The following is a 15,342-nucleotide window of genomic DNA, read 5'->3' as shown; positions in this document are numbered from 1 at the left end:
ATTTAATCTGTTAGTTACTAGGTAATTATAATACCGTTTTATAATACAGTATATTATACAGTTAATACTTTTGTCAAGACAAGACAGGACTGTATGTGAAGTCATTGAACTATAAGGACACGAAATGTAACAACCAAGAGGCATGTAGTTGACCCACTGAGTTTGCTTGCTAGTTGCTTTTTTTAAACAATCTATTTCGATTTATTCATTTTAGCTTTTCACAAGAATACAAAAGTGAATGCAAAACACTTGTAAACAAAATGTGGATATATTCAGTGCAGGGGAGAACCTCATTTCCCATTAGAAAAGCATGAAAAAAATAGAATTTAAATAACAAAAAATCAAGGGAAGGACAGAGATAAGAAGAAACAGTAGCAGAGACTGAGACCGGCATGTCAAGAAAGAAGCTTGAATACCTCAAAGCAAGATACGAATGGCTTCCAGGAGGAATAAGCTGTGTCTTGACTCACAAATTCTAAATTTAAACTTCTGCTAATGAAGCATCTGCATGAGATTCCTCCTCCAAAGGGCAAATAAGGGGTTTGTTTGTGTTTTTGGCTGCAATCAATTATACAGTATATGTTTTGCATCTAGGCCAGAGTGTTACACTGCACCCTAGACAGATCAGTTCCTTTATCTTCAGCCCCAAACTGTTTGATAAATGGGGAGAGATCGAATATGATGTTACGGAAATAAAATAAATGGAAGGGTTAAGGGAATACAAAAAACTGATTATGAATAGTTAAAAAAGTTTTTTTTTTTCTGAAAAGTGAAATAAGTAAAAAGACCAGTAGTTTAAGTCTTGTTTAATAATGTTCTAATATGTGGTAAAGTTTGGGGCTAACTAGTAGCTATTTTGTTTGAGGATTGACGGATCCCAGAAGATCTCCTTGCATTTTCCAGACTCCAACAACCCCTTTTGTAAAAAAAATGTCTCACTGTTGATTTGAAAGAACCCAAACCGGTTGGCTCTTTTAATACCTTTCGGGATTTGGAATTCTTGTATGAAGTCCCCATAATCTTCAGGAATTTCCCAATTCCTAATTTGTTTTGGAAAAAACGAAGCAACAGAAAATTCCTTGTAGAAAATGTATATTGAACCAGTGCCAGCTAAACAGTATTTCTTTTCAACTCCAATACAAATTAAATATAAGAACATAGGAATTTCCACACAATGTTGTATGGCATGTTACATTGTAAAATTTTGTATTCTAGGTTGCAATTTTGAGGGATTAGTAAATCACAAGTACGCCTGTTTAAAGAACTAGCATCTAGTGAGTCATAACCAAGAGCAGCATTTTAACATCCCACTTCAGAGTCATACACAACCCTTCTTGTATGATCCAAAGACGCATTTATTTTGCATATTTATAGTTACCATTGTAATTAACATTTTTGAAAATCCATGTGAAAATCTCTGTGTCTTTAGTTCCATTACACTCTTTGGCTGACAGGGGCTTTTCTTGTTTTTCTGTAATATACCCAGACCTCTTGAACAGCATCCCAAAATAAATCAGGGACTTGAACAGATTGGGTGTTTTTATACCTCGCAGACTTAAAAAAAAATGAAATGTATCAAATGTTTTTAGAAAAGCATGGTCTATCTCCCTTATTTGTTTTATCTCCCTTATTTGCTTTGTTTTCACATGTAGTTTTGTAATCTTAATTTTTATTATGATTTCCATGTTATGCTCTTTGAGATGACAGCTTTCATAGGTGATATTATCATCATCATCACCGACATACAATTAAGGAAACGGTTAAGGCTATTATTAATAACCATTCCAATTAAAATATTATGATTAGACTGTAGGTTTGGGGTGCTGGATTACAGTACATACCGTAAACAGTCATGCATTATTTACCATTTAAGTTTTAAATTCAGACTCAGTAGCTCAAAAATATTTAGCATAGTTATAAACTTACAATAAAAAACTGCAATAGTACTCAATGAAAAAATTGTTGAAAGCCAACGAGTACAGTCATAGTTTGAGGAAACAGATCTAGAAATTCTGTCAGCAGTGTGCAAGTAAAACGTATTGTCATGCTGCAATTAGTCACGGTTTGAAAGATTTCTCCCTAATGATAGAGGCTTTTACCCCGCATTTTTACACGTACCTGTTAAGAAACTCACTTCGCCTCTACCTTAGCTTACAGTGCAGCCCTGTGTCTGCAATCACACTTTAAAAAAGTGCTTTTGCAAAGCGCGTTCATGAGGACGCGTTCACGATTGGCAGCTCCACGTCGACATTCTTCCAGCTGCAGACTTCTGCACAGAGCAGGCAGACTCGGAGGTATACCGTTGTAAAGGCTGTGTAACAGTTCATGTTAAGACTTACGAAGGCCGACATTTCCAATATCCACAGATAAATTGTATACCGCCTCTTTTGTTTGTCAGCATTCGACTGTTACTAGATCAGGTATTTGCATGTATGTTCTCCTTCACTGCGTGTTTGACTACAGCTGGCGCCCATAGTGTTCACTTACTTCAGCCAGGTATGTATACTTCCTTTATGTTAAGTGTTCCTAAAAGTAAGCAGTTACATGGTATTTCATTTATTGGGTACGGACTTTACGGTTTTTTCTTTTTTCATTTATTTTAATACGAAGGTGATGGACACTGGCATTCCTTCAACTTCTAACACAGTAAGTAATATTCCAAAATGTGCACGACAAATCTGCCTTAAAAGTGATCACATATTTTGCAAAGAAGCATAAGCGGGGGCCTAAATCTATTACACTTTTATTGATCTTTTAAAGTAATTGTAATTTTCACAGCAGTGCAGTTTGCGTTATACCGTATGTGACAGACGGCTTGAAAGAAAAGTTCAGAACAAAATGCACTTGTTCTGGAAGCTGTGGATACAACTGAAAATGTGGATTTTGGATTTGGAGTACCCGACTCTATATTTGGAAAGTTTAGACACGTCAGCTCTTCTACATATCGGCTCTCACAATCGTTAACTTCACAACCTTGAAGACAGACAAGGTGGAACAAGACTGTTCTATTGACTTAAGTCCATGGACAAAAAGTCTTTAAAGGATCTGAATAGACTTTCATTTTATTGTTCTGAACGTTTTTTGAGCAGTGTATTTTGAGTAAAAGCTATTTTTTACGTGCAGTGTCTGCGTGTGTGCTGTAATAATAAAAACTAACAATTTCATTGAACACATTGAGACTTTTTCCAGGCTCTGAATGTGTTAAAATATGTGATGGAACAACAGAAGGTCTTTAAGTGACTGTGTCTTTTTAACTAGTAACCTGGGCCCATTTTCCAGCTCCAGATTACTTTTTAATTTATTTAGTCTTTATTGCAATGGAGTCTATATCTATAATTCTCCTCTACCTTCCAATTAGGCCTACATTTAGTACTTATCAATCAATTTTCAAACGCCTGGTATAAATATACGTACTAATTGCAACTGCTAATTTATTCTATCGGTTTCCAGTAAATTTGGGGCTTTAGTAAGTGCTAACCAGAGATTATAACCTTTTCTGATGCCTTTTATTTTTCTGTCATTGCTTTAAAGGTGCTGCACTGGGGGACTTCTGAAAACCATTAACCTGGAAGAAAACGTGGCCGCACAGTGGCTTTCCAAGTAAAGTTCTGTAATACACTTAGACTCTAATTGTTTGCAGTCAGTGCATTACAGAACTTTGTTTTGGGAGTTAATGCTCTGGCTTTGAGGAAATAGTACCTTTGGAGGTTGTGGTAATGATGCAAAATGTATTATTTTTTTATTATTTTTTTCATCCTACAGTACACTGCATTTTTCATCAGGGTTCTTCACTTTTAGATAATTTGAACTTCAGTCAATTGAAAAAACTTTATATTGAGAATATATGTCACAATAAAAGCACAGACTTGTGTGTTTATGTTCCAGTTATTGCTGGCTTGTATTGTTAGAAAATCTTCATGCAGATAAAAACCCTCATCAATTTCATATCAGTATAATATGATGAATAGAAGGTGACAGATGAAAGAGTAAAAAGTATTCGATCAATGTCAAAATTCACAAGAAGAGTAAACATAAAGCCAAATGAAGAAAAATAACCACATTCACACATTCTTACTTCTGAGGGATTTCTAATTAATGGGCTTTGCGACATAAATACAAGTAAATGCAGCAGTTGTCAATAAATAACTAAGATATTTAATGGCAAAGTAGAATTCTGAAGTTGGCAAGCGACTAAACATATGATGCGAAAGACCCTGTGATCCTCACACGTATGCTAGTCTCATGTTTGGAGAGACCATAACTGAACTGGGATACTGAACAAACCAGGCTAGTCTGTTCTTAGCCTGTGGTCTTTTAAATATACATTTCTAATTATTTTCACTGTAAATAAAATGCAGATTATAGTCATAATCATAGAAGAACCAGGGTTTCTTCTTGAAATTAGGGTGAAGAAAGGTCGATACAATCTTTAAGTGAATGTGTCTCGATTAGAGCACTCACCCTGCAGTTTGTGTGGGTTCAAATGCCCCATATAGGGACGGAGACACTATACTGTAAAAAAGCTGCTGTCCTTTGGAGGAGAAGTAAAACCGAGGTCCTGACACTCAGTTTTCTTTTAAAATTTCAGGGCATTTCTCAGAAAGAGTAAGGGTGTTCCTGGTCAAGTGTCCCCCTGGACTTTACTAGTCACATCCTCCTAATCCGATTTATGAATTGGCTTTATTACTCTGTTCTCCTCTCCACTGATGGCTGATGTGTGGTGAGTGTACTATGAGCACTTTGGCTGCCTCCACATCACTCAGATGGGTGGTACACATTGGTGGTGAAGGAGGGCAGTGAAATCTCTCTTCTTTGTGAATCAGTTTACCATTCCAGATACAAGTGCGATTATTTGGGATGTAAGGTTAGTTGTTACACTGCTGCTTTCAGGACATTTATTGCTAGGGAGATCGGGGAGGCTAGTTTTCTCACTAGTTTCTGGAAAATAAAATGGCTAAATTGTTTGGAACGGTCATAAATTGGGTTTAGGTATTGTAAAGCTTTTTACAATCTAAATCTAAAATAAAATATATTATTAGTATATGATGAAATCTGCTTTGGACCCAACCATTATTATTCAGCTTGTTTTGAAACTTTAATTACATATTAAAATGTACACATATCAGTCAGAACTAATGGTTGTTTATCAAAATGTGTTTTATTATATTTCCAGAGCAGTAAAATGTGAAGAGATCATTTCCCGGAACATTTGTAATTCATTATTTCTGCACTAGAGTGCTGGATTTAAGAGGTCTTGTGCAGTAAGAAAAAAATGGAGCAATTAATTGTAAAGTTCTCTTGTTTTTCCAGTGTAACTGAAAAAAACCAAAGCTGGATGTCTTGCTGAACAAACTCTGAACAACCTTTTAATTCTGTCTTGTATGAGACAGCATCTTAAACACGTTAATTCTCGTCACTTTCTTGTATTCTGTTGCAAACGCATTGTAAACTTTTAATCTGATAATAATGGTGGAAGACTGAAGGTGAAAAGTCATCGGTTTTTTATAATCCTTTAAACGACTGTGTAAGTGTGTTTTTGTTTTTAATTCTCTTGTCATGTAATCCAATTAATGTGCCGAAGGTCAATTCTAAAAGAAATGTAATATTTTTTGTAACAATAATGAATTAAAGCTTTGCAAGATTTCTGCCATTAACTAATAAATCTTCCAACGAATTTGTTTGCTTTCACAGACCAAGGTTTCTTTCACTTTTGATCTAAAGATCATCACTATCACACCATTATTTAATGGGTATCTGTACACACATTGGAACCATAGTACTTTATTATCCTGTATAAATCTTGGATAGAAGATTCAAAGTAAAGTACAGTACACTGTCTTCTCTGGGTGTTTATTACATTGAATTTACACTTATTTTTTTATATACAGTATTATTAACTTAGTACAATTTACAGTCACCTTGTATATGAACTGCCACACAACAATAATATTAACTGCAGCTGCCACATCACAGATTGTTCCATAAGGATGGAATAAGTTTTAATTTAACATTGAGTAGTAATTAAGAAATAGCTAAGACATAAGACATATACAGTTGTTGTCAGGTTGGTTTTGACTAAAATAACATGCTATGTGGTTGACAATACATGGGATTTTGTTAGGCATGATTTTAAAGCAAAACTGCCAGTTTATCACAGGGTAGCTTTTACATATAATTAGTCTGAAAAACTGTCAGTTTCCACTACAGTGAGACTATGTAATAAAGGAGAGAATTGTTTTTTTTTGTCATTTAACCACAGTATATTCAACCTAAATGTGTGATATTTCAGAAATCATTTATTGTTTTTAACCAAATGCATTGTGGGTGTGAAATGACTTTACAGTTAGGATAATTTAATTTTCCTATATAAAAAGAAAATGGTTCTAGTCTGACGGTTCTAGTCTCAATAGTCTGTTAAAAGTCCTTCTTTTAAAGTGGTGAAAAGAGTTATAAAATCCTTGAAAATAGTTTTTTATGTTTGCAAGTGAAAATCAAAGCATGCACATTTTACTTAAGGATGCCAAAATATAAGTAGAATTACATCACTTTTTTAAAACAAGTGATTTTACTTTTCCCTAATTTGAACAAGAAAGAATTCATTTTTCAGGACAGGATTACAATTGATATATATTAATTGATTCTCTGCACACAAAGAGGTGATGCATGGTAAAGGATTAGGTCTTTTTGCTTATTAAATGTGGCAAGCATTCCATAAAGCATCCAGTTATTCTGATCAATCATATGTTACATCTCTCAGTACACCATCTTATTTATTTGAAAATTGCTTTGGTATTGCCCATTGCAATAGTAAATGTTACATTAGATTTTACCATCTGTCAGTAACATTCCTTTGTCTAAACAAGTCTGCAGCTTGAAATGTCCATGTACTGTAACCTTTTGTATAGGTAATACACCAAAAAGTGGAGACTCATATTCACTTATTATGTAAGTGTTATAAATATAGATATTCAATGACCTTTTACTGTCATTTCAGGTTTCATTTATTTTAAAATAGTCTTCATCTTTTGTTCAGTTATTTCACTTATTTGTCGTCTATTATGTGGATTAGATGTTTATGCACCTTAAGAGTACGTTTTTGCCACCCTCTAATCCAACAAAAGCAGAAAAAAGATTTCTGGAAGCTTTATTGAAGAAGTGTCACCACACATAGTATTCTGAAGATCAGTAAAGAATGTGACACCAAGAGCCTGTTTCATGCATTAACTAACCACTTTATTCAATACAAGGTTATGGGGGACCTGGAGCTTATCCCATCAAGCAACAGGTGCACGAGAGAATACACAGTGGATGGAACACCAGTCCATCACAGGGCACACAGACATAAACTCACTCCAGGGCCTATTTTCCCAGAAGCCAATTAACCTACCATTATGTTTTTTGAACTGCGGGAGTAAACCCACCAGAACACTGGGAGAACATAGAAACTCCACACAGATAGCACCTCAGATCCAGAATTTGACCCAGGGTTACAGCACCCTGAGGCATCAATGCTAACCACTGTGCCACAGTGCCACCCATTCTACATTTACTTTAACTTCAGAATTCACATAGTCTTTTTCGTCTGAAATCTTTATGTCAACATTAGCAGAGCAGTAACAATCAGTAGATCAAAACAGAATGCAAAACGAAAATGAGCAAAATTTGAAAAGTGGTGGATATATCCAGGACAACCCTTTTAATTAGGGGATTTCATAAAAAAGATGTAACCTGTACCATACTACAGGTTAAAGTACAATTTAAGCAAATTTATGACTTAGAGTACAATGTTTTCCTGTTACATTAACAGTATTTTCCTGTAAATTTCCCAATGCACGTTAGTATATGTAATTGGTGCACCCGTTCAAAATAACGATAAAATAATTGAAAATATAGGACAGTAAATTTGTTTTAATACAGGTCTCTGAGTACATCAATACATGGCAAATTCGTTCTTCTTATTAAGCCAAACTCATGACGTCAAGGTTTTAAATCTATATTTGAAAATGAGATCAGGAAAGTTTTGTTTTTTAAAAGCTCGTTCAAACCCCCCTCCATTGTATTTGTACTGTACGTTGTTACACCCATACTCCGCAAACAAGACTACTATAAGGGAGCTGACAGGTGAGAACTCCGATCCGCTTTCTGAGGTTGCAAGTACACACCTCGTTCGAGCAGTGCATGCTGGGGGTGAGCTCTATACCTCACATCCTAATCATCACCGCTGACCTTTGACAGCCAGCCCAGCCTTTCCCCTGCACAACACGGAAGCAGCATGGCGTCTAACAGCTCCGAACGGCAGCAGATTGCACAGCAAAGGTTGAGAATCATTGCTGGCCATTTACAAAAACAAGCAAACAGGGATCCGGCCCATGTCTTGGCAAATGACTGTAAAGGAGAAGCGGCCGACACAAAGCCCGAGAAAACCAGGAAGATACCGAAACGGAGGTGGGTGGGGATGTGAGAGGAAAGGAAAACCGATGGCATGCTATTACTGTTCGGTTACGGTAGTTGTGGTTTAGTGACAGCTGGATATTTAAAGAGTTCCCCAACTTGTGTGTAAGACTGAACAAGACTGCGATAAATATTTAGATCGCCGACTCTACGTAACTAAAAAGTCGAAAACTATGTTGCTTCGGCGTGGCAATGAACTTCGCAGATTATGTAAATAGAATATTAAGTCTGAATGGTTTCTGGACAATGTGGTCTTTCATTTTTCAAACAAGAACGGGTGCAGTGATGGCAGATTGCTATACTCAGGCCTGTGAGAAATGGTTTAATATGCACGTCCTCTTACGGTTTTGTTGCTCCTATGTGGACTATTCCGCGCTGGTTAATAGTTGCATTTCAAACAAAGGACGCGCCCAAAAAGTTTTGTGGGTTAATTATGATGGTCGCTCATTTATTAATTACTCTGCAAGGAATTAGGTGTTGAGAACACGATCCTTAATGGTGTAATAAAAAAAAACAGTCGAATTTCCCTCTTTTTTACGAATATGGTGTGTGTAATTGTACAAAATGTAATTTGTCAGAATTACATTTCTGCCTAGATAGAGATAGTGACGTAAATATAAACTGTTAACTATTAAAACTCGAGTTGTGGTATTGCTTTAAAATTTAGAATCGCAAAAAGGAACGATTGTATTACGGTAGCTATACAACTAAATGCTTTGATTCTCAGTCAAGTTTGTGGTTATAAAATATTCATTTTGGAATTAGAAAGATTTCCGTGTATCACTGCTGGTTATACAACAGAGACATGATATAAGTCCAGTATTACTCACCCAACTGTAATGTTAGGTGTAATTTAAGGCAAGTTGCTTCAATACCTAAGAATTATAGTGATGTTGGGAAAACGTACTTTGGGTTTAAATATAAGCTGTGGTTTTCCTTGCAACATCAGTTTGATTGGCAGCAGTTTTGCAATTCTAGTTAATAATTTGAGTTATGCGGGTAAATATAATGTTTAAAAGCTGAAAGCTGATAGGTCAAAACGCCCGGTGGTCTGATCGTTGAATCTTTTCATATTGAAGGGATATTTAGAATCAGAGTGACATCTAGTGTTAGATATTTGAATAGTGTTATGAAAATGTATGGTACTGAAAATATTTGCGTTCAATACTGTATTATAAACCCCTTTAGTTCTGGTGCTTGATGTAAAATCTCCGACCGAGTCTAATGCTGATCAGTCTTTAAGCTACCAGTGTAACGTGCCTTGTAATTATAATATTCACCATACAGTATAACTCATAGTATTTTATTCCTTTGTATCAGTAACATTAATTAGTATGTTCTGTGAAACCAAGTTATTTGCAGGTGTAAGGTTATTGGGGTTTCTTCCCTTGTCGCTCCTGTCCTGCCAGTTCGTCCCTCACTACCTGGGCGCGAACCCGGGTCTCCGGCGCTATACGCAGGGGTATATTCGTTACACAGGTGATATAAAACCGTATCAAGATTTTCCTGCCTGTATTTTTTGCAGAACAAACACTGTGATTAAATGTACTGAAAATCTGTTGTTTTTTAATACTGGATAACCAGAGTACATAAACTTTTAAAATGACAAGAATGTCAACGGTACTGTTATTAACCACAAGTGCTGCATTTTGACCAGAATGAAAGGGCCATGTTTCGTTTTGGTATTGCTTGTTTGAAATAGAGAAAGCCTAAACGTTTTGAGAACTTTGTCTGGAAATGCCCTGCTGTATTGACAAAACAGAAGCAAGAGCCTATAAATACTGTATTCATCAAGATAAACATGGCTAGCTGCACGTTATTTGTTTTTACTTTAGTGACATACTGTAGGCTTAAATCTTTAAAATTCTTCACTGTGCTACAACATTGAAATTAATGGTCAGGCCACATAGTTTTGAAATTAAAGAAAGGTAAATCCTTCATCAGAATCTTAGGACTTAGGTGTTTGGGGTAATGAAACAACCGTGAGTTTCTAAACAATTTTATGTTATGACTTCAAAAGGCTTAAACTTACAGCAACTAAAATGCTGTATGCATTTCTTGTAGCCTTGACATTCCACACAAGTTATTTTTGTACATTGTGTTTTCTGTGATCCAAAGGTGTTGTGCTGTTTGAACAAAAGAGTTCTTGTTTAAGCTGGTACTTCTACTGCTGATACTGATAATCTATATTTTCTGGGGGGATAATTGTAGTTGTAAATTGATTCATACAGCTTTATTGAAATAGCTTTATTGGCAAGACAAGCTTGTGTACACCAGGTTTGCCAAAAGAAAACACTAGTGCTGTGAACAGTGCAACTAGGTATAAATATTATTTATAAAGAACACTTGCATGCTTTATGAATTCATAACATTTACAGAACTGTTTGGTAATATGTACACAGTATATAAAACAAAAGACCTCAAATTCAGTTTCTAGACTTCCTCTCAGTCTATGGCATTTTCAGAAGCCGGTTTTTCTGTTCTTTCTTCTTTGGGATGGGAATTTTTGTTCAGCATTTGTTTTTCGAAGTCCTGAGGCTATGTAGCAGGATTATCACTATGTACTGCTCTCACTGTCCACAGTCTCTGATATCTCTCTGGTTTATGCTGTCCTGGGCCATTCTTGTATATTGTGGACACCGAGTTTGTGTTTGTGTAGGGTTTGTCTCTGCTTGAGGTCCTTTATCCAGATGATATATTGTGCCAATGACTTTCCTAATCTCTTTGTAGAGTATAGTAGTGCTCTAATAAATGTTCTGTGATTGCGTGTGTTTGATCCTATTTCTCTGACTTCTGAATGAGGGCCTTTTGCCTACCCACTGAAGTTGCAGTTTTGTGGCAGTATGAGTGAGGATAGCTTCTGTCCCACTGGATTCCACTTTATTTATGCATGCTCTTCTCCACAGTGAGTACTATTGTGAAGTTCCTTGTACACAAGGGACTTTAGGATGTAGTTGGGATGCATATGTGTTAGCCCCATCTGATGTGACTATTTTATACCAGCAGCATTCACGTTGTCTCTAGAATTGATAAACATGTCCTTCCTACATGCCACTGGTTACCTTTGTGTGAAATTTGCTTTAGCTGAGTATACTTGCATATTTGTAATTTTAACAGGCGTGTCAAGAAAACTGTTATGCAAATTACAGACCTTGTGTACTGTGTTGGACTCTCTAAACTCCCCTTTCTCACACTGTATGAATTAAAGGGACATGCTACAGAACATGAGATTTTATAAGGGCGTTTTAAATTCTGAAACATTCCAAGTGGCAAAATGCAGTAAGTGTGAAAAGGCAGAGAGAGACAGCAATGAGAAGAGAATGTGCTTGTGTATATCAGCTTAATCAGTGACCACATCACAAGATGGATACTCCATAAACCAGGGAGAATGGTTAATAGTTTTAATTTTAGGGTTTCAAAAATGTGGAATCGAATGTGAATGAAATATGTATGTTAAGACTGTGTTTTAAAATGTTCTTTTTTGAATAAAAGAACCTGAAGAACATTTTCATGTGAATGCTTAGATCAAATGGTTTTTCTGACATTTGATGGTTCTTTGCACTGTTAAAATTAAAGTTCTATATATCTTCCTTTGTTTTTTGTCAGTTTACATTTGAGCGTAGGCATGCTCTTCTGCCCTAGTTATGTTAATATTCCTGGTAAATGATAAGATAAAGTATTTAATGATGATTTGTCTGAAAAACATGTGTGAAAGCCAGTGTTTGGGATAAATCAAAATATTTCCCAGCTTTTTTAAAAAGACTACCCAAAATCATTTTACTCTCCCTTCCTGTAGGCTGGGGAACATAATATATTTTATTGAAAATCTATCAGAAGTGGAAGTTTGGAAAACTACAGTACTGTAGTACTACCCTTGTGAATCTTTCTTCAGAAAGATGTTGTAATCTTTATACAGTATAAGCCCTTGAAGCTTTAAATTGAGCTATATGTTATTTTTATATTACCAAAGACTGTCAGAAAGGCTGTTGCAGGATTTTTTATTGTTGGTTTAAAATTTAAATTTAGTGGACACATTTTTAAGATTAACACAAAACGAGCTTCTTTTTTCAGTGTAGGCAAAGATACTTGTGCCAATGAAGGTCTTGAACATTTCTCCGAAATGTAGTCTTTGAACCCCTTCAAAGAGCACCTAATTCTGATGCTGGGTTTCTCACAAGTTTGTTTTCAGCAGAATCAACAGATTGAGACCTGTGTCCTTGCAGTTTTTTGCAGTTTGACTTTTGTGACTGCAAACACCTTTAAGCTGATTAGTGCCTACAAATAAAAAAAGTTTCATAGTTCATGTCAGCCAACTTTTGGGATCTGGTGATACAAGCAGCTTTTTCAAAAAGTAAATTAATCATTGTTGAATTTAAAGAAATCGCTATTCATCTGTAATTAAGCAAATAAACCTAGATAAATGCAATTTGATCTTTAAGTTAAAGATCACTTTGCATTTATCTAGGTTTACTTGGAAATAGAAACAAACTGGGCCTTCATTTTCCTGAACCTGTTGTTTGCATGTATTTTAAGACCAATTGTAGATACTACCTGTTTTGAGAGGACATTAGCCATTTATGCATCAGTATCACTGGAGTTGGGTGAGTTTGCGTTAAGATATCCTGTGAGCCTTGTGGCTTGTTTGCTTCCTGTGAACTAGCACTGTTGTCAATGAGGGCTGTGTCTTCCTCGTGCACTCGGGGTGTGCCCAGTGCCTACCTACAGTACATTTGCTTTGGTGGTGTTCCTGTAATAGAACCTTGTTGCTCTGTTAAAGAGTGAAGGTGAATATAATGTGCTTTTGGATGCGTCTGTGATGCTTAATTCACCAACTGACTCGGTTAAAACTGAGAACCAGAAGCACTTTGTTACCTAAATCACTGTGGGAGTATGGAACGAGCTACCCAGCTATGTTGGATGAGATCCTAAGATCAAGGTACTATTAACTACCAAACCTACCAACTAAATATATAACTACAGAATGGCCTTTTTCCTGGTCTGTGAGCCCTAATTTTCCTTATTTGAAAAACAAAATGATCTGTTTATTTCTTATTGTTCTGTCTTGTAAAACAAATATTATCAAAAATTAGATCCTTATCTTACAACCAATGCTCTGTCTCCTGCTTGTTCTATCACAAAGTGTGAGCCCCCCCCAAAAAAAGTTGATAGCATAATTTAGCTCTTTGCTGGGCCTAAAATGCATCTACAATTAATGAAATAATGGTGTTGGCAAATGAATTTTTTCATGAGCAAATCCTGTTAAGTTATTATTCAGGGTCTCTCTAATGTTTTCCTTAATACTTTTCAGAACATTATTTGTCTTGCACAGGATCAATCACAGACCTGTGTTCAAATACACTTGCAAACACCATTCAGATGGTTTTAAGATTTTATTTCCTTGTGAAAGTGGGACTTGATCTTTCTGTTCAACAAGCAATGTCACAAAACATCTTGTAAAGGCATTTGTATGGAACAATCTGAAATCTGAGCAGCCAGCTCCTTATACTGTAGGTTCTGAGATACTGTATGACTGTTTATATTGAGGTGGTACCTCCTTTGTTCAAATGAAAAATCATGCTGTGCTTTCAAAAGCTAATAATTTTTAGGAAAGATGATACAGCTACCATAATTCCCATTCAAATAGATTTTAGTCATAGAATCTACAATATATATAGACTACCCACACCCGATTAGTTATAGAACAAATATCATTTTCATATTTAAACAGTGGCATAAGGGGTGAAAAGGAAATGTCTTTTAGCAGTGTTAAATGGGTAAAATAAAAAAGGAATGGATACTTCCTTTTAAATTATATAATATAGTTATATAGTATAAATTGTATAAAGTTCAAATTTATACAATTTATACACAAGGGAGTCGTAACGGTAATACAGTTTTGGATAAAATATAATTATTTTTCTAGTCATAATTATATGGAGAAAGAAAAGCATGTTTTTTGCACATAGAATTGTAAGTTCGGGACATATGCTGTTTCAATTTAGGAATATAAAGACATTTCTTGATAGTTTGAAATTGTATTTTTAAAGATTATTTTGCATGACTTTGGTTGTGTTTAAATATTTCTCAGGACTTTGGAGTTAATAGTACTATTTATCATTTAATAATTGTACATTTTACGTATCTTGATCCAAGGCAATCTTATTATTCCTCCCAACAGTTTATCAAATGTAAATACCTACTTATGATGTATACTATTTACTGAGTGGCTAAAGATATGCCAGAAACAATTCTTATGTTGGTTGACATTTTTATATGTACAAGCAAATATTCTTATTTGCAGTTAAATACCTTAGGCCAAATAAAACACATACCCTCCATCCCAACACAGGTAAATGATCATGAGGATGATATGAAAGGGAAAAAACAGTTTTGAGCTGTTTTTGAAGATGTTGGAGCTGAATAAGAAATTCAGTGGTTCAAAGATTTGTCTCTTCTATTTCTGGTTTCATAGGTCTGTACTCCCTCTCAGCATTACTATTCAGAGAAGGAACAGGAACACTAACATAGGCTGTAATTAAAGGCACATGGTATCTATCCATCTGGAAATTGATGATTTAATTATCTATAACATCTGCTGATTGGGGGTCTGCAGTAACAGTGTTAGCCACCCCTACTAAATGGTTCAATCCTGATACTGTTGCCTGTTGAAAGACGGTAAAATAAAAATGATCAAGTGGCTTCTTTTCTCACAAGACATACGGTATATGGACTGAGAAAATGGACTATTCCAACACCACTGTATATGCATAGGAGGAACATGAGAAATGCAATTTTCTGTTGCTTACAAGCAAAATTATATTTGAACAACTATTATATTTAAAATGCAACTAAATGATGCAGTGAAAATTATTGTATTTAAGAATTGAAATC

At 35.3% G+C, this 15,342-nt stretch overlaps 1 protein-coding gene and 1 long non-coding RNA gene across 3 annotated transcripts in view; both read left to right on the top strand.

Annotated features, from left to right (window-relative positions):
- Nucleotides 1–2,211: 2,211 nt before the first annotated feature.
- Nucleotides 2,212–4,820, top strand: LOC148649055 (uncharacterized). Its single transcript, XR_015926280.1, has 3 exons — nt 2,212–2,496; nt 2,611–2,646; nt 3,532–4,820. It is a non-coding gene; the product is annotated as an uncharacterized LOC148649055 (long non-coding RNA).
- A 3,404-nt stretch (nt 4,821–8,224) lies between these two features.
- The window catches only part of agps (alkylglycerone phosphate synthase), a 55,332-nt gene continuing 48,214 nt past the window's right edge, over nt 8,225–15,342 (top strand). Inside the window, exon 1 of one of the 2 annotated variants that reach the window (XM_088605198.1) lies at nt 8,225–8,445. In XM_088605198.1, coding sequence (XP_088461324.1) covers nt 8,273–8,445 — 173 coding nt within the window. In that variant the 5' untranslated portion in view covers nt 8,225–8,272. Of the gene's footprint in view, nt 8,446–8,641; nt 8,662–15,342 lie in introns of those variants that run through there. The other variant, XM_088605197.1, reaches the window with a different exon arrangement.

The sequence above is a fragment of the Lepisosteus platostomus genome, chromosome 14 (genome assembly GCF_059453375.1).
Source record: "Lepisosteus platostomus isolate fLepPlt1 chromosome 14, fLepPlt1.hap1, whole genome shotgun sequence".
In the NCBI taxonomy this organism is placed as follows: Eukaryota; Metazoa; Chordata; class Actinopteri; order Semionotiformes; family Lepisosteidae; genus Lepisosteus; species Lepisosteus platostomus.
Note: the sequence above shows the minus strand (reverse complement) of the source record. Positions and strands in the feature narration are given on the sequence as shown.